Source organism: Amblyomma maculatum, chromosome 1 (assembly GCF_055883805.1).
Source record: "Amblyomma maculatum isolate TAMU_Amacu chromosome 1, ASM5588380v1, whole genome shotgun sequence".
NCBI classification, from domain to species: domain Eukaryota; kingdom Metazoa; phylum Arthropoda; class Arachnida; order Ixodida; family Ixodidae; genus Amblyomma; species Amblyomma maculatum.
The window spans coordinates 360844941-360865057 of NC_139344.1; the positions used below are offsets into that span (position 1 = coordinate 360844941).

The 20117-nt window shown below is 43.9% G+C and overlaps 1 protein-coding gene across 1 annotated transcript in view; it reads right to left on the reverse strand.

Moving 5' to 3' along the window:
• DppIII (dipeptidyl peptidase 3) overlaps nt 1-20117 on the reverse strand; it is a 61654-nt gene that overhangs the window by 18224 nt on the left and 23313 nt on the right. The window contains exons 6-17 of the mRNA XM_084591572.1: nt 13202-13353; nt 12668-12787; nt 12053-12142; nt 9307-9444; nt 8716-8790; nt 7237-7336; nt 6015-6136; nt 5703-5833; nt 4282-4340; nt 3985-4179; nt 2363-2469; nt 1825-1998 (exon numbers count right to left, since the gene is read on the reverse strand). Coding sequence (XP_084447698.1) covers nt 1825-1998; nt 2363-2469; nt 3985-4179; nt 4282-4340; nt 5703-5833; nt 6015-6136; nt 7237-7336; nt 8716-8790; nt 9307-9444; nt 12053-12142; nt 12668-12787; nt 13202-13353 — 1463 coding nt within the window. The remainder of the gene's footprint in view (nt 1-1824; nt 1999-2362; nt 2470-3984; nt 4180-4281; nt 4341-5702; nt 5834-6014; nt 6137-7236; nt 7337-8715; nt 8791-9306; nt 9445-12052; nt 12143-12667; nt 12788-13201; nt 13354-20117) is intronic.

Here is a 20117-nt window from a genome sequence, read left to right on the forward strand (position 1 = left end):
GCGCAATCAACCCACTCGCATAATGAACCCACCCTCCACTTTTGCACCCGAGAATTTGAAAAAAAAAAAAAAGAAATGCGTTAAGGCTAGCTCGCTCACATGCAAGCGACTGAGCGATCTCAGCGACGAGCGGCAGCGACAGAGTGAAAATTTTCAAGCTTGTTGGAACTGCGTCCCTCTCGCCGCTCGAGCCACCGCGGCAGCTCAAAACATGGTTTCTGTGTTGCCGCGGATTTTCACTTGCATGTCGGTGGCGCGCGTCAGTCTCAGTCCGTTTCGGTCGTCTCATCCACAGCTCATTGGCAGCGTGCCAAGATGCTGTGCAGCGATAACGTCAGGGCGCGTTTATCTTTTTATAGCTCCCGCGGTGGCGGGAAGCGAACTTGGCAGAGTGCCCGTGATGGTTTGATTGCACATGCCTGGTTCGATTTATCACGCGTCATGATCGCAGCAGCTGACCGCGTGCTTACGCTGATTCACACATGCAAGGATAAACGATAAAAAAAAAAAATGAATAAAATAAACATCCCCGCAAAAAAAAAAAAAAAAAAAAACGTCCGCAGCCACCATATCTTACGCTAAGCGGCACGTACAGCCCAACGATAACAAAGGATGACTCTCGCAAAAAAAAAAAAAAAGCAACAGAGACAGCCTTTTTAACATCCGCAGGCGCCATAGCCACGTTCGCCACCACGCCGCCGCACGCAGAGGGTTCGCAAAACACGCTGGAGAAAGCGTCGACATCGGTGTGAAAACGGGCTGAGCTGGCTTGGCGCATGCGTTGTTGCGCATCCTGAAGGAGAGAGAGATAGGTCAGCAAAAGAATGGGCACACCCACGCACATGGCTTGCAAACGTCATGTTTTGGCGTGCGGGAAACTGCAGATGCGCGCGCATTTGGGGAATGGGCGCGACGCTGCCCAGATTAGCCGTCGCCGAACTATCGTCCCCTCTCATTCCTTCCGCGCGTGGCTTGAAAACGTCACGCGGCAAATGGCCAAGGGTGATGCGATCGTCTTTGGGGAAGGCACACTTTCCAGTGCGTGGTGCGGAGTTCGATATATCGAACGACCGGTGAAATTGAGTTCGATATATAACGCGGCTTTCCTATACTTTTACATGGGATTTTCAAGGGGATATTTCGTGAGTTCGATATAACCAAAATTCGATATATCCGGGTTCGATATAACCGGGTTTGACTGTATTCGCTTCTGCGGGCCACCACTGAGCATGCAGCGATCGCCGTGAGAGAGTTGTATGCTTCTCGGCGACGCCCACGCCTGCCACGTCTGCACACGCATGGGTGGCGCGTGGAAGCCAATTGCGCTATGCTATAACACTCTGTTACTGGCACATAAACGAAACATGAGGAGCAGCAAAATTCTAGATTTGCAAAGTTAATTTTTCACAGAAGATGTGTTGTTTTTTAAGTTCATAGCTTTATTGGACTGTTCCGATTATTCGGACCATCTCCCAGGTCACGCCAAGCCTGAAAAAACGGTCGGCGACTGTATCCTGCCTCCCGTAACGCAAAATTTTTTTTTCTGCTAAACCGTGTAAAAACCTGCTAAATTTAGTAGAAAAACTAACTTGGCAACACTGTTCATTGCAGCGTAGATATGTGGCGCCCTCTGAGTGCAGCAGCGTGAACTATCACTTGTGCTGTTGGAACTTCTGCACAGAGAGGGTGTCGCATGCAGAAAAGCAAATGAAGCATTCAGCAGCAAAAAGCAGCTATATCGCAGAATGCTGTAGCGACCATCGGCAAGATTGCCTTTTTTTTCTTTTTCTGTCTATCTGACGCAAGGGAGGAAAAAGAGCCTGCCTTAGTCTCGGGGTCCGGTCCCAGTCCGATGTGGGGCAGTCGCACTTTGTCCTGGTCGAAATTGAAGCTGCCGTCCTTGAGCTGTGCGAGCAGCTTGCCACTGCCATGGCCCAACAGTTCGTGCAGACCCACCTGAACCTCGAAGGCAGCATTCTTCAACTTGTTGAATATCTCCTGCATCGGTCACATTCCCAGATCAAACTGTAAGACGGCACTATTCAGTGCTCAAACCATTTAGCCATCATGTCAGCAGATAAGAAAAGAAGAAACACAGAAAATAAAATGACAAGAAAATGATGAATGCACATGGCAAGCACTAGAATCCAATCGAGATTTTGTACTTTAATATTAGAATTGATGCGGCAGCGCTTTTAACCAGAATGGACTTCACCAGAGGCTAGGGTTTTCAGTTTTAAAAAAATCTGGCTGTAAGTTTAAACCACAACATACTTCAGATACAACGAACGCCATCGGCATGAATGTCAAGTTCGTTACAAGTTGGCTTGACTGCGGAAGAAACACGCCAAATGGAACTCACATTGTCATCCACAGTCATGAAATTGGCCTTCAATGACTTGTCATCCGCATTGATGACGTTGCCGAGTGAAACATTCTTGAAGCCTTCGTCCTGTCGGATGCTGTCGTCTGCGGAAAGCAGAAGCCAACAACAATCAAAACTTCGCATGCTCAGCAAACATTGTTTTTCTGTTATTCCTTGTTATCCCTGTTTCTTACATTAGTTTTTTTCCTAATAGCCAGTAAGACCATGTCTTATCATCCCAGTGCGGTAATGTGCACAGTAACTGCAGTTAAGTCCCTCCAGTCCTCTCGGGAAACGGATACCGGCACTGTCGTTATAAGGACTGCACTAAGAAGAAGAAAGGCCAAGGCTGCACGGGCTATAAATGCTGTGCAATTACAAAACAGAGATGTGAACAGCCCTTTAGAGCTTTTTGCCCTACCTCCATCATTTCTGATGGAAATCATTAATGATAATAAATAAAGATACATAAATAAAGACAAAGAAAAAAATTTTTCTGCTACTTTCAGGACCCCAATATGGCCACCAAGCACAACATCGGGGACAAAGCAAGCAACGAGGCTCTCAAGATGGCTTCAAAATCTAAAGTTTTTTCTAAAGTACTGCTCACATCTCTGTCTGTATTGTGCATCATACAGTCGACGACTGATTTTTCGGACACCATATTTTTTGGACATGCTTGAATATTTGGACTTTTCCCGGCCCCAGGACATACCTTATAAAGACAATGTATTACACGGCTCAAAATTTCAGACACTCTAGGGAGGGCTATTTGGTTTTTCGGGCATTCCAAGCGTCAGCCGGGCCAACTGCCACACATTTTGAGCAGTGTCGCCACCACCTTGTTTGTTTACTTTTTCCTTCGATAGCCTCGAAACCGGTGCTCGCCTTGCGTGCCGCTCCTCAGATAAACTGACACTGGATTGAGGCAATGTTTATTGCTTAGCAGCTTCCGCTTCCGGAACAATGTTGCTGCTCGCTGCCGGAGTGCTTTTTTTTTTCTTTTAGCTTGATCGCTTCGACTGCCTGTGCCGTGCATTTCACGTGCATTGCTGAGCATAGCGCATAGACATAGGCCAAGCCGTGGTTGTGCTATGCGAGAACTACGTTCTGTCACTACTGTAGCTCGCATTCAATTGAATCGGCTTCAGGTCTTCAAGAAGCTGTTTCTGAATTTTATAGGAAACTTTTTTTCTTTTTTTTTTTTTCCGTGCAACTGTGCGCTGGGCTCACAGATGCAGAAATTATTCGCCAAGTACTTGTGGAGTCAGAGCAATGACAACTTACCTACAGCAGCGAACCGGCACAAGCTGAGCTAATGCAAGCGGTCGCAACCCTTTCGTCGGCTTACGGCAACATTACGACTCTCGCTGAAATTGATGCAGACCTGTTAGCACGGAAGCGGAACGTGGTGCAGAAAAGCATTCATGACTTTTTCCGGCCTCAAAGTCAATAATAGGCAATAAATTGAGCTTTTTCGGTGCACATTTGTTTTTTCAGACTGCCCAATTTTTCAGACAATTTCGCAGTCCGAAAAATTGGTCGTCGACTGTACTATCATGCGTGATCAAGCCGTGTTGAATTAGTAGAGATGGCCAAGGGTCCGAAGGGCTCCTCACAGTTGGGAATGTTGATGCCTGCTGGGATGCCACTGCCAGCAAAGGCCAGCACGTCGAGCGAGGTGAAGTCGGGCCGCAGGAAGCGGTCCTTCTCAAAGCTCCGCGGCCATGGAAGCAACTGCAATAGGGTCTCCGCTCGCTCCACCAGGGCGCCAAATTTCTCGCTCTGTGGCCTGTTCACCATGGCCACAAACCCTGCGTGCGCATGTACCAATTGTTGCGCGTTTTTAAATGCGTCAAACAATGTTCTATCATGATGGGTGCTTTTGGCTAGCATGGTAATGAGCAGTGCCATACCTTCAAACTCTCCCCGAATGCCTGCTGGATCCCTGTACGTCTCTATAAAGCCTATGTACCTGCAAGGAGAAAAGTGGAAAAATAATTGCAAACTACATTTACATGCTTTACATAAATAAGCTGTTTACATACACGTTGGCGAGCCACAATGCTTAATCACAACCAAATGATATTTTTCTTCGTGCCATGACAAGTCCAAATGACAGCCGCAAGGATAAAGAAAAAACTTGTAATTTTGTTTCAAATTAAGCTTAGTAAGGAGATACTTTACGCTGTGCCATCAAAACCTGCTGTTTTTTTTCCTGCCTTGTAAAGTGCTGGTAATACCAGTAGTTTAAGCACGCTAAATCCGGATATAAAAAAAATCTGAGAACAGTCTGCAATTTGTGTTCCGCGCAGTTTGCGCAAGAATTCAAAGGGGCAATGCATGCCAGAAACCAAAATAAAAAATAAATGTAAGTGAAATGCCCTTGGAAACATTCGCGAAAGATACATTACTTGGTGCTTATAACATGAGAAAGCATTTCGTGATCACACCAATAGCACTATGGGGTGGAGAAGCAGCCACCACCATCTTCAATGCGGTCACAAGCACTTCCCTTTTCACGTATGTCAGCTCTCCTGTCAGCATAACTGCAGTTGTACCGGGAAAAACGAATGGTACTGCTTTTTCCCAATGTGATTGCAATTTGTGACGCGCGGCAACGATTTCAGAGCTGGGTTCTCCCTACATGGGTAAAGACAATACCATACATAGCACAATAAAAATATTTAATCCACAACGTGCACAGAATTACTGAAACATTTGCCATTACTAGTCGTGAACTACTTTGCTCTGAGGTTACTGCTCCTTTTAGCTGTTTTGATACATCGCTCCCGCGAGTCACCGATTCCACTGTCATTATCAGAATTGTTGCAGTCAGCAACCTCCTCGAGCATTTCTAACGTTGCTTCAGTGTCCTCATATGTCATATAGTAGTACTAAGGACAACTGCTTTCTATGATATACATCCTCGTGTATTGCCCTTCAAGACTTGAAGCTGTAAGAAACAATGACAACGATGGTGGCCATTGCAAGCGCAGCTGAATCCTGCCACAACAAAAGCGCTGAAATAAAATTTCTGCTGAAACAAGGTATTTCAGATTATAACGCTACTCTTTGTTGTGCTCCTAATACAGACACTAATACAGACACTACTGCACAAATGAATGAGTGACGGTTGTTTCAGCCGCAGTCTCAACACAATGAAGTGATGCCGATACGTTCGTATCACGTGTCACAAAATACAGGAGAATCGGGGCAACTGCACGTCTGGCACGTTGTCCAAGGCATCAATTTCGACCCGCATGTTGCCCCTGTTTAATCCAAAGTGAGCGGAGCGCACATACGTGCTTCAAAAATGCTGAAATGGGACACTCACGACTCGACGGCAGGTCCCTTGTCGCGGATCCAGAAGCGGGAGCCGTCCTTGTGGGCGTCCAGGCTGCCCACCGTGAAGCACTCCGCGTACTTGCCCAACATCTGCCGCTGGTTGTCGTTGGCTGCATTCTCCTGCAACGAGACGAGAAACAGCCCCAAGGTTGCTCGCTGACTTTCCTCTCCACATTGCACGTCATCTCAAGCCAGAACAGATAACGAACAGATTTCCGCTGGTAACTCAAACAAAAGCTGCACTTATTCAGGCACTCCGAGAGAAGTTACAAGCCCGCAAGTTAAAGCCAGCATCACATACCTGAGCTAGCCGGAGGTTGTCCACAACGAGCTTGAGCAGGGGGGAGTAGTCACCCCGGGTGAAGGTCACCCGACTGTTGTCCAACACATCACGGCCGAGGAACTCTGCCCGCTCTTTGTCCTCTAATGAAAAGGGACCAACACCAGCAACAAGTTTAACTTGAAGGTTAAGAAAAGAGCATTGGATATAGCATTGAAAGTGGAGTTTAACGCTCCTAGACAAAACAGTCTGTGAGAGACGTCGAAGAGAGCCCTCTGGATTAATTCATACCAGCTGGATCTTTTTTGATGTGCGCTAAGGTTGCACAGCACACATTTATTTCTGTCCCTTGCCTACATCAAAATGCAGCAGCCATAACTGCAGTGAAGCGTGGGAAAGCTGCCCAAGCATTACCTTCCACTTCTTGCTGCCGATGCTTCGAGCTGTGCCCTGCCCTGTGCTGCCAACATTTGGCTGTTTCTTCCATTCTGTAATCGTCACTGCACTTTCAATCTTCTCCTTCCTCAATGGACCACATCATCTTTCTATATCTGTAGCCAGCTTTTACCTTTTTTTTTTTCTGCCAGCACGCCGCATGCTTTGCCTTAAGACTCCAAGGCCCTCGCGAAGCTGTCTTCTCCCCGAAGCTCCCGAGACTGGTGGTTAAGCCACCTCAAAATAAGTGCTGTTTTATCATCATTCCTCGCCCCCCCCCTTAAACCCCCTAAAAAAAAAAAAAAAAAAAAAAAAAGCCTCACAATCCTAGTTGGGCGTCTGCCGCAATGTCCTCTTGTGGGAAGTATGCTGTTGCGGCCTCACGCACTTCATTATAACCATTTTTAATTAAGAATGTCTTATTATAAGCAATAAATTGCAGTTTTCCTTTAATATATCAGTGTTCACTATAGCGGGGTTCACAAACCCCCTCATAAAAAACCGTTCCAGGTGCTGCCTTACAAATTCTACAGGTTACACTGCTTATCAACAAAGGATTACAGCACCAAAAGCTCTAACAAGAAAGCCCCAAGAGCATCAAATATGGCTGAAGTTCCTTTGCCCAATATCTGATGACCTTACGTTCACACAAAACAAGCAAGCGGATCTTCCTTTTCATTTTGAACGTAGGTGCAGATTACCAAAATGCTAAAAAAAAATTGTTATTTTATGTGCGATAAAAATGTAAACATAACGAAAGAACAGTGAAACACGGCTAAAATACTGACTCTCCATTGGATCAGCTTACCTGAGGACAAGACAGATGCATATCGGATCTCGTAACAGTCTTGATCACCAGCTTCTGTTGCCTGCTTCCTGAACAACCTTGTGATGTAGCCTTCAATGCCCTACAAATGTGCGTGATGTATGAACAAAATAAAACGTTTTTTTTAAACAAGAAAGAAAACGCTCAAGAATTTGCTTTCTTCAACAAGCAAAAGTGACACTTTTACAAAATACGAGAATGCCTCAGCTACTTTTTTGAAAGCAACTCATCAAACAATCACAGCAAACTAACTGGTGCACATTGAAGGTGAGCTCACGGTCTGAGAGTGAAACATCATAATGTAGGACCCAAAATTAATCAAGCTGGCTAGAATATATAGAGGAAAGTGAGCACAACGTGAAACTCCAGTGATCAAGCAATAAAATCTATGATGGTGAACTCTAGGCATGCACTGCTATGTGTAAAACAAGACGATAACAACCCAATGAACTTGAATGAAATGAACTGAACTTTTTGTAATGCATTGGCAATTATACCGTATTTACGCACATAATGCTCGCACTTTTTATCGCGGAAATTTTTCGAGCAAATGTTTTGGAGCGCTGAAAGCAAATTTAAGTAGGTGTGGATAGCGATTCCTAGGCCAGCTATTGTAAATATAAATCAAAACAACACTTTCGAGCAAAACTTGCCTTTTTTTTTTTATAAATGTACAGGGTCACCCAAACCACGAAATGCTACAGCACTTTATTTGCGTCACGCAGTCTATCACTCCCTGTTTTTCGTAGTACACAGCAGTTTCGTAGTTCACACCAGACCATGCAGTTCTACACTTGATCAGAGACTTGATCTGAGTGCGTGTCGACACTGCAACTGCTTCCTCCTGTAACGCACGCAGAACTCTATGCCGAAATGCCTGTTGGTAGCGCGCATACTCAATAGCTTTCAGCGTACAAGCAGCTGTACAGCTTGTGTACTGCCTCATCGCGATACGGCACCGAGAACACAGTAGACGGAAAGAAGGAACAATGACAATACATGGAGACACCTCTTACAATGGCGGAACGTACACAGCAGCTTAATGAGCATAACCTATGACGATGATGATATACCCAAGCATGCTATCGCCACCTGGTAGCATGCGCAACAACTAGGCCAGCTAGTTGCAGTAGCGCTTCAAAGATGGCGCTTGCTACTACTAGCAGACGATTCTAATGGCAGTAATCTTGGTAGTGCGATGATTATGAGAGGCAAAAAATTCAAATTTCTCACATTCAATGTGGGGAACGCGAGCATTATTCAAATAAATACGGTAAGTGTGAGAAAACTCCACACGAAGCCGTCTGGTCTGGCAAATTCTGCAACCTAGTAAAGCAGACACTTTCATAGAAAGCGCAGGAACTTATTCCAGCCTGGTTTATATGTGCAAGAAAAGCTCATGATGGGTTTAATTTCTTTTTTTTTTTTTTTTTTTTTTCAGAAAAAATACACAGCACTGACCTTCTGTTTCATGAAGGTGGATACCAGCTCTGCGTCCTTCTCAGTGCAGTTCTTTGAGAAGTAGGTGGTGGTTGCCTGTAGCGAAGGAAATAGAACGCTTTGAGAGTTTCTTTAATTTGCTCTCCCTCCATTTCTTCTAACACCCTTCTGTGTGCAAGTGGCAGTGAAAGTAACCCCGTTTGCGAGCCACAACGAAGGTGACAATGGCAGTTGTTGCACTGGTGACAGGGTCACAAAATGTTTCACCCCGCAAATGACAACAAGCAACCAGGATTTACCTAAACGTTATAGTGGACTTTCATTCCTGTTCTGCACTGTTCTTTCTGCATGAAGCCTGCCCATTGTCTCCCAGTCTCTTTTTGTGTGTCTTCAGATAGAGCCAAGTTCTCTGTTTTGTTTTTCTCAAATTAAAATGCAGAACCAACTAGCTCAGCAAAATGTGTTCAAGTCTTTATGAGAAAACTGCATATTAGGAAAATCCAAAGTTTAACAGAAATCAAGCAATTTGAACTCCCGTTACACCCGCGCTGAACTGTAGTCAATGAAGTGCGACCAATTTCAAGTTAATTTCTCCGCATGCGAGCATCTCACCTTGGGTGGAAACCCTAGGTGCTTCTCGCTGTCTCGGAGTGAGTAGAGTGGGTCAGACACATCAGACCAGAGCTGCTCCAGGGCGTCGGGGTCTGCCTGCCACGCCTTGCTTAACCTGAGCAGTTTTTCCAACTTGTCCTGTTCAGTAAAGGGCAGATGGTGTCAACAAAGACAGCACAACACCTTTTGCATGCCACGATCTGCAAATAAATGGGACAAGTTGTAACGAAGTAAGGGCTTCCTGGCCTCTTTGCAGCAATTGAAGCTGAAATGCAGCAGTTTTCAAAAGAATGTTACTGAAACTTTGGTGTTCACATCCTTGCTTTCATTAAAAAAAAGAAAAAATGACAAAGGCACTTGTGTTACTCGACGAGTCTACAATTCTGGTTCACTGCCCAATGTGGACGGTAGATCGGTTTAGAGAGTTTATCCCAGATAACCGGAAAAAAGAACAAGGTCGCATTCCATTAATAAATTCAACTGTGAGAGCAAAAACGATGCACTTGTATACTGCACTTCACCGTTGTGTGCACAGTTCTTGCGAGATGACTAATGACAGAAATACGATTTTACAAACAATGCTGCAACAGAAGGCTGACACTTCCCTGTTTAACAGTGTGTCATTTCAAGGAAAATAACAGAATGACAGTGTTACATGACAGACAAGAAAAGCAGAAATTAACAAGCGACTTATTAAAGCAAAATGACAAGCTTCTTTATATTTTTCCCCCTTTGGTGAAGACAACGGCTCTCTCCCTCGAACAACAGTGTGTTTGCCAATGCTTCAGGCATATACAAAAAAGTACTTTTTATTTTTTTAGGAAGCGTGCAAAATGGGTCAGAGAAAAAACTCAACTTAATGACAATCTAGTCAAAATCAAGAATGGATGCAAACAGGTCATATGGTGTTAAGAAAGGATAACCGATGGTTGCCAAGGGTAACCAACTGGGACCCTATTAGTTAATTAGTTCACTAATGGGTGCATTAAGTCAAATCGCAATACTTCACTTATTTATTTTACTTAGTAAAACTGAGTAAAACTGCAAAGAATTGTAATGTAGGTCAGTTCAGTTCAGTTCAGTCGTGTCCTACTCTTTGTGACCCTAAGAACCATATCACGTCACGCTTTCCGGTCTCTCACTATCTTCCTAACATCACATAACTTCATCTGCAGCGCCTCGAGGATGCCATCTAACCATCGCGTTCGCTGCCTACCCCTTCTACGGTGACCCTCAACCTTTCCAAACATCAAATCTTTCTCCAGCGACTGCTCTCTTCTCACCAGATGACCAAAGTAGCTGAGCTTTAATTTTAAAATGTGACCCTCCAATGAGCAGTCAGGGTTTATGGTCGACAGTATCGACTGATTTGATCTTCTGGCCGTCCAATGAACTCTCAAGAGTCTCCGCCAGCACCACAATTCAAATGTGTCAATTCTTCGGCAGTTAGCCTTCTTCACAGTCCAACTCTCGCATCCATACATCACAACTGCAAAGATCATAGCACGAATTATACGGATCTTGGTTGGCAGTGTAATGTCTCTGCTCTTTACTAGGCGGTCAAGGCTAGCCATGGCTCTCTTTCCCAGAAGCAGGCGTCTCCTAATTTCATGGCTGCAGTCTCCTTCCGGTGTAATCTTGGAGCCCAAGAAAAGAAAATCTGTCACAGCTTCCACTTCTTGTCCCTTGATGCTCCAGGACATGATAGGGCAAGACGCCATGATCTTTGTATTTTAAATGCTCAGTTTAAGCCCAAACTTCACTCTCTTCTTGTACGCGCATCAGAAGTCTCTTGAGTTCCACTTCACTTTCTACTATTAAATTGGTATCATCCGCATATCTAAGGTTGTTGATACATTTCCCAGCAATCTTCACTCCAGCTGAAGACTCATCTAGACCAGCCTTCCTCATAATGCACTCGGCATATAGGTTAAATAGGCAGGGCGACAGTATGCAGCCTTGCCTCACTCCTTTCTCAATCGGAAACCAATCAGTAAGACCATGCCCAGTTCTGACTGTAACCTCTTGCCCTTCATACAGGTTCCTGAGGAGACAGATGAGGTGAATTGGAACTCCCATCTCTTGAAGAGCTTGCCACAATCTGCTGTGATCTACGCAGTCAAACGCTTTCGCATAATCAATAAAGCAGAAGTAGATGAGTTTCTGGAACTCTCTTGCTTTTTCCATGATCCAGCGAAGGTTGGCAATCTGGTCTCTACTTCCTCTGCCCTTGCGAAACCCAGCTTGCATGCCCAGAAGCTCCCGATCCACATACTGCTGCAGCCTACCTTGGAGGATTTTCAACATCACCTTACAAAATAGTTTATTAGCAGTACTACTATACGATTCCCTTTCACTTATTTAATGCCTGAAAGACCTTCCAGATATAGTAAAGTATGCTGACGATGGGCAGAAATAGCAGTACTAGTGTTCCTTTTTATTGCTGTGCTTCATGAAAAAGTGTTGGTTTTAGTATGAACTACCACATGCATATTAACCAGCAATAAATAATACAAGGAGAATGCATCATTAGCAAGCATTACAAAGTAGAAAGCAGAGTTACACAAGTGACACACTTGCCAAAAATCTAGGCAGCTATAAAGACTTGTAGATTAAAAAAGAAAACGAAAACATTTCACAATGGTGATGACGACTAGAAAAGACAGTAAAGGAGCAGAACTCATTCTGACAGAAGCCCGTCCAGCACGAAAAGCATAAGGACGAAATCTGCGGCCAGCAGCCTCACCTTTGCCACGCCAGGGATGAACTTGTTGTCCCCAAAGCCCTTGTAATTGCCCATGTTGGAGTAGAAGGCAGCAGTGTAGACTAGTAGAGACTGCAAAGAAAATAGAAATAGGCAATTACAACTAATCCATTGTGTATTGAAGCAATGAAATCGCTGCAAGACCTAGATCTTACCTCGGCAATTCCATACCCCTACCCATTTTTCTAAACGATGCCTCAAGCCTTCCTTTTATATTTTTATTAGCTGCACCTAATCCCTCATTACTGTAGAAAAGTTAAAAGTTGTACCTTCTGACTTGAACAACTCAAGCATAAACAGCCTTTAATTTAAACGGACTGTAATAGAACAGTAAGTGACTTATTATATGACCAAAGAGTAAAAGTCTGCCCTGCAACATTGTGGCACTACTAGTAATTTCTACCACAACGTTTGAACGCCTCGTTTTCAACTCAGCTTACTGTTAAAGTTCTTTTTTTTCCCCCACTAGATCAGCCAACCATGAAGTCTTCTCTTCAAGCAAAGATCATCAGAAGCCGAACTGCTCAAGAAACTACAAATATTTCTTTTCTTTTCTTTTTTTTGCCATGCATTGTAAGCACAGGCAACTCTGCCAACCTTAAAGTCCTCCTCATCGAATCCAGCTTTCTCCAAAGCCAGGGCCTTGAGTGAATCCAAGTCCTGCGTGCGGAATAGCCGCTCGAGTAGGAGGAAGATTAGTGGGCTCTCCCGGGACGTCTGCAACAAACACACGCAACTGGTCAGTGTTTACCACTGATCTAGTCAGACTCCCACAACAGTGGGAACTAATGCAGCGAGAAGTTTCAGTGAAAAGATGATCACTTTGAGCCAGTTTGCTGTCAAACCCACCTTAACTACTGAGGCAGAGCGTGTGCGACCAAAATGCACCAAATCTATTGCAATACCAACAATAAAAACCACAGTATTTGATGTTTCAACTTGACATTCAACTCTGCTCCAACTTGAATTGCAGCACATCTTTCACTGGATATTTGTGCACACAAAACAAAGAACAAAAAAGTCCTCGCATGTTCTCTCACATCAACAACAGACTGTAATGCCATACCCTGCAATGCGCAAGTTATGCTCAGGTTACAATGCTATTATTTTCCAACAAGAATGTGGCCATGCCTGGAAGAGCACGATGAGGCCTCCAAACCAAGAAGCCTGGGACAGGTAGTGGGCATACTTCTTCTCCCTCTCACTTAGTCCCTCAAATGCAACACGGCAGTCAAGCTTCAGGAATGGGGTCTCGTTCGAGTACACTTCGTCCGACATGTCTCCTGCAGGAACGAAAAATGACCGTCAAGTAATGTCCTTCGGGCAGGCCTGCTGTGATTATAGAGGGATGCATGAGGCAAAAAAAAAAAAAAAAGAAGGTGAACGGAAACCCCATAAACAGGCTCCTGGTGATGGTTTGCTATGATCGCATCAAGGATTCTCTACAGGACAATCGAAGGCCACATATTTATCTGATCTTATCACCACTGGCCTCACATAAGCAGAGCTCCATTATCAAATATGTGAGCAAAAATACGTTTTTCTTTCTTTTCATCCAGATAAAAAGAAGAAAGAAACCAAGGAAAAAAAGATGCTGAAAGATTGAACAACACACTCAGCACATCCGTTACAAACGTTTTTATCGCCAAAGCAGTTCACTGTCAAGAAGCGCCAGCTCGCGTTCCAAGGCTGCTTGCGCTGTTCACAGTTTCTAAGCTTTCCTAAATCCCATTCCTCGTTTGTGCAGACCAGTGATAAGGGGACGAGTTCACGATACAGAGTGCAGAGTTTGTACAGTACCTATACACTGCCGAGACGTAGTACAAAGCCAGAGCTCAACGTCTCAATGAAAGGGGAACCTTTGCTCGAGAGAAATATGATCGGCCTCAAGCTTTAAATTCAGCGACTTCTTTTGTCACTGGTTTCCCTTCTCGTTTCAGAAGAAAAATATTTTATCTACAACACGGTTGTTTCCGGAAATCAAGTGAACCTTGAACACTGCTGCTCGTCAGCGAAAATTGGAGCTTGTGTGCCCGTACGTGTTACTAAACGAATATAGGCATTCTCCGTTACGCAATGAGCCGTAGTCACGGCCTACCTGAACCCCACGGCAAGCGCCCTGCCTGCAAATGACAGGGCAGATTTCGTGATCGGTGTTGACAAGGGCGGTGAACCGGCCGCCGGGCTTGATCATCATGCCACTTACCTCGGTGGGACAGCTGCGACGCTGCGGCCCGGGAAAATTGCGGTTATCACGCAGGTACTTGCTAAGGAAGGCGACAATGTGACGCTACGATGCTCAGTGAGAGTCCCCCCACGAGCAACGAGGCCGGCAAAATCTTCGCTTATGTCTACGTAGCGAGAGCTGCAAAGCGCGAACAGCACAAGCTGTGCCTTGCCTGTGCAGCGCGCAACAACGACAACGCCGGCTAAAACAACGGCACAACGGGACGCGAGACAAAGAGAGAGAGGAGGTAAACAAGGTTCGGAAGTTCGGAAATCCGACGCCGGCGCTACCGGCGCGCTGAAACAACAAAAAAAGAAGCCATTTAAGACTAACTTTATGCGAATATTGTGCCAATCATATGTTAGCATTAAAAATATAACAAAAATGTTAAATTATTTTCACTTTTTTTTTTTTTCAGTTACAGAAAGAAACGGACGGCTGCTCGGCTTGTTGCCATAACATAGCGCGAGTTTCGAATCATCCGAAGTGTGCTGTAACCTGTGCTACGATCGCGTTTTTCTCACTGTCCCATTTTTCCCTTGCAACCTGCAAATGGTCGCGTCTTATTGGCGAGGTTTCTTGCTTGAAAACCTTGTGGACAAATCGTAATCGAATGAGACAGTGAAATAAAACGCTACTGATGGGTTCAGACGGGTGATACGCTGCCGAAAAGTAATTGCACGGAAATTTTAAGCACAGTGCTGATGAACGACTTGTCCTCCGCTAAATGTGTGTTTCCTAGTTTCCCAACATTAAGATACAACTCAAGAAAAAAGCGGCCGACGCCCTAGCAGCTATGGCCATCTAGCCAATGGCGTCAGCCAACCCTCACGACGCCACGGTTAACCCGACTGAGGCGCAGTGAACCTACTTTCATCTGCCTCACCCTGCGTTCTCCCACTAGCAGGTCCAAATAGATTATCAGAGTGGAAGCAAGCCTAAGCATTCTGGAGCAGCTCAGGGAGCAGTAATAATGCCGTTTTGGAGCAGCTTTGAAGCAGTAAAACAAGAGTTTTGGAACATGCTAATTATGTTTTAGAGCATGTTTTTAGGATCGAACACTTTTAATAATTGCAATTTTCTATGCCTGACATAAAAAAAAAAAAAAAACTACTTTGACTCCTCCCTATTTTTTTTTCTTTTCAAAGTTCAATGCTCGGTTTGACTGCAAAAGTCAAGTCTGATTAGAAGCTTTTGGCCATTTTATATATTCAAACGTGGAGTTTACCAAACTACTTTGATGCACTTAAGCACCGCCACTAGTTTGAAAGTCATATCAATGAGCAGCACATTTATGCTATCTTGTACACATCCTTTTCAATCCTGTCTGCCGATCAGTTCCTGAGCGCTGGTCAGTGCTGCCTGCAAGCAGGATTGACAGCACTCATGGGTAGCCTTTCCTCCTCTTGAGATTATTTACTTCGTAAGCCTCGGCTTTAGCGACACTGAGGCTAACTTAAGTTTAACACTTTAAAGATATGCCCTGTATTGCTTTCCAACACTCTTGAGAAAATTTATAGTGATTTGCATCTTCGTGGCATCGCCCTATAACGCTAAAAGTGTGCTTTTGCCTCATGTAGGTTCGGCACATTTGTTGCTAACAAAGAGGCTCGATGGTAAAGTATGCGCTTGTTTTCACAGCAGAATCATAAGAACAACTCATGTAGTTCCCTACAGACAAGAACGTTTCCTAGGTCCACTGAGCGGCAAACCCAGGTTCTACTAATTTGATGGCAAAACATTAAGGTTTAGAGCAGTTTTGGAGCAATACTGTATTTCGGAGCAGGATGGGGCAGGGAAAGCAGTTTGGAGAAAATGAAGCAAACGGAGCAGCGCTTCCACCCCTGTAATGAGGAATATAGTGCCTGACCTCTCCACCTTTCCTTTATATGTATTTTCTTTCAATCTCGGTCGGCACCTTGCATGGCTCTAAGGGGCTCTTTTGAAGGGCAAAGGTCACTCTTCCCAATGATAACTCACTTCAGACATGCAATTCGACCGAGAAGACAGATAATGAGTAAATTCCACACCATGCACACATTTTTATTGGTGTCACAAAAATGCTTCTTCATAAGGCTGGAATGACACAGCCTATTGGTAGGCATATACCATATGGCTACAGTACTACCATAGTGCGCATATCAACTCAGAGATACGTGCGAAGCAAGACAGCATGCTGTTATCAATAGAACTCCATACCATTCTCAGATTTTTATCTGCATCAGAAATGTGTTTTTCCTGGTATATTACTGTCACAAGCGTACATGTTCCTGAATCCAAATGAACACTTCAAGTTGTAAATTTTGAAACTAGAGTAAAAAAGGGGCCTCTGTAACCTGGAGAAATAGTGTCACATTGGTGTATTTTGATCTGTAAAGCACCCTGACACAAAGGTGCATAATATGCATATTTGGTCTCACCTTCACTTGTACCAATACTGAACAGGCTGGAATGGGAACAATACATCCCGAGTGCTGCAGCAAACACTTCAACACTTTCAATACTGTCAGAAAATAGTGAGTTCAGAAATATAAAAAATTCGGACACTTTGGCGACTAAAGTGATGAAAGGCGAAAGCCTGAGTGCTGCATTCTGCTGCACGACTGTTGCGCACGTAGCGATGAATGCTGCTACAAGTAAAATGAGAGACTACTCTTTCACATTCAGTGCATTTATTCAGTGAATTCTGCTTGGCAGCGACGAGATCGTGCTCCTTGTATCTTCGCAGTTGTTCTATGTTTACTGTTGTGTGGTCGATTTTACCAGGTGTGCATCATTAATTAGTAATAAATAATTAATTAGGCAGCTGCCGCTGATCAGTAGTTATTAATTATGCAGACATTATTTAGTAATTAAATAGAAATTAGATGCTAATTAATGATTAGCAAACCGTGATTAATAAATTAATTAGTCATTATTTAGCACATAACCATTGATTGGCATATGTCCATATAAGGCACCCGTTCGCGCATACTGGGGTGGTGCTCTGTAATTGGTCCGAACCTCCATGATGTCATCCCGTCTCGACCAATCAAGGCTGCCGCAAAAGTGTGATACTTTTGCTGATGACAACGATGAGGCATAAAGGCTTTCACCTTAAACTATTTAGAGGAACGAAGCCTCAGCCAAGGTGGGTACAATAAGTTGCAAAACTCCTATAATTATCAAAACAATTAACCAAAATCCACAATTTAACTTTTAATTATTGCAGTTGCCCCACCACAGTAGTGCATTAGGTTCACACAGTCAGTCTGCAGAACTTTATCAGTTTACAGTTCGATAACAGGCAGACCCACCATTTTTTCTGCTTCTCATTTAACTTAGTTTTCTCAATACCCAATGACAGCTTCTTACAAATGACAGCTCAGAAGTTTCAGTTAACTGAAATATGATTACATAAGAATGTGTCACAGAAGCAAATTAGCAGCAGGGACAAGTGCATTCGTCAACCTCATATTTAAAAAGTTGTGTCTTCTGAACAGCACTTGTATATGCATGATCATTAATTTTTAAATGTTTTTCAAATTAAAAGGGAAGAGGAAATGAAAAACAGCAGAAGTATATTTAGCTAACAACTTGGCAAAAATTCAGTTTTTTTATTTTTCAGATCCCCATGACTGGCGATGGTTGAGATCATCTCAATGAACATTACATGAGCATTCATTTTGTTACATAATGTGAAATGTTTTTGTTTGTTACTTGCACGAACTGCAAATGATGAGTTCCAGCATGAAAGTGTTGAAAAATCCGTTTTCACGCAATACACTCGGATCCGAAATATTATTCTAAGGGGCATTTTGGGTCACTAAAGTGCAATGAGGCGAAAACCATTATACGCGGTAGATCGTAGCCCTCCACTAGGGCACCTCTATCTCCCTCTCTTCTTTCACTCCCACTTTCCTCCCTTCCTTTACGGTGTGGTACATGTGTCTGCAGATAATTGTGAGATACTGCGCCTTTTCTATCCTATAAATCAATTTGAAATGCCACTGATGCTCGCTGTACTAATGCCTCCTAGACATCTGGGCCTGCTTCTGTTTGCTGTGTGGTTCGGCCAGTGCTTAAAGTCTGGCTCCATCGAAAGGGGGATCCAAGTATTGGTGCAAAGGGAAATAAAGATGGAAAGAGAGAAAGTGGCTGGTTGCCTGTTTTGCAAACCTTTTTATACAGACGGGAGAAAGCATTATATTTCTCCATCTCTGGCTCTTGAATATGTGTTAGTGGTTCTCATTAATACTCACTGTGAAACTGTCGAAACGCCAGAGAAGAAATCTTCTGATTATACCACCGACAAAAATAAAAATTATTGCCTGCTTTGTATCCATTAATACAGTCCTTATACATTCAAGCTCAGGGGGTCTCGGACCCCTCTTAAATATTACTGGAGGGTCTCGACACCCTGAGACCCCCTGACTTTAAGCCCCGGGTGCGGCATTTGAGGAAGCACCAGATGAAAGGCAAACATAACCAGCATTCAGTTGAAAGCATCAAAGTTCACCGGCGTTTTATAATTCGTTTACAGGAAATTAAAGGCGCAGTATCTGCCCCTCGTGGAATCCTGCTATCCTCACGGTAGACAAGGGGAATCATGATGAACGTTTGACGATCCGGGGAGTGGTGCAGTTGGTAAAGCGTTCGGCTGGGGATCCAAGGGATGGGGGTTCGATTCCCGGTGGAGACAAAGTTTATTGATTTTTAACTATCTCCCTCGAAAGTGTGACAGCCACTGCCGACAGCTCCTGCTGACAACAATGAGGCATTATTAAAGGCTTTAGCCTTAATACACTTGTTTGTCACATCTATTGCCTGTTTAGTTCAATTGCTAAGCCTGCTTCCTTTAGCAAAGCATATGAAAACGCCTTTTCAGTGTCACAGCTCACATCTGTCTTGTAAAATTCACAACAGTACTGAACAGGACACTGTTGGCTTAACGTGTAAGAATCCTGGAAGGTTGTGGGCTAGTACTCATGATGAGTGAGCATGCTCCAAACCTTTTAAACTAACATTTTAAACTAGTCCTGAAATGAACCCATAAGCATTAGACAAAAAGGATCAAAAGGAGTGCTCTTTTAATGGTCAAGTATATTGTCATTCATTTTTTGCCACCATAAAGTAAGTCTATGACAAAGGTTTAAGTAAAACATTTTTCTGTACCTCTGCAATTTCTTGCTCTCCAACGCTAATTCGGTTCCTATGAAAATGCTTTAAGCACTCTCCTTGAAAGAGGTCAGGGATACACTATTTCTTTTCTGCCATCAGCTCCATTAAACTAATCACATAAAAAAATGTCACTGTTATAAACTCAAGTTAGACTAAGAAGTGTGCGTAGAGGGCTCCTCAAAAGACTGTGATCATTCAATCAAAAAAAAAAATCCGAGGTTGCACAAACGAAACAGCTCCGTGAGTGCTGTCAAGCTTACAACCATAACAATAATTTAATGTAAAAAAGGATCTGCAAGTGGTCAAGATATTTGCTAGTTTCCACATGGTAATCCAAGGTAATCATGCAATCAACTGTGTACCCACACAAGCAATTGCATTTTTTTTTTTTCAGGCATTGGGTTACCAAAAAGTTACAGGCCCTACGCATATATGCACAATATATTGACGCATGTAGAAGACGACGCAAAAGATGGCATCTGGGACGACAAGCGCGAGCCTGGAAGTGAAAGAAGCTTGAACGCAAGACTTGTTCTGGTCTACCATTCAAACCATCTATCGCTAGGTCCTCCTTGGTGTTCTACCGAGACGTGACACTGGTGGAGGTGCTGGGTATGCATAGGACTCCTTCCGGCAGTCCACAGCGGATCCCAAACGTCG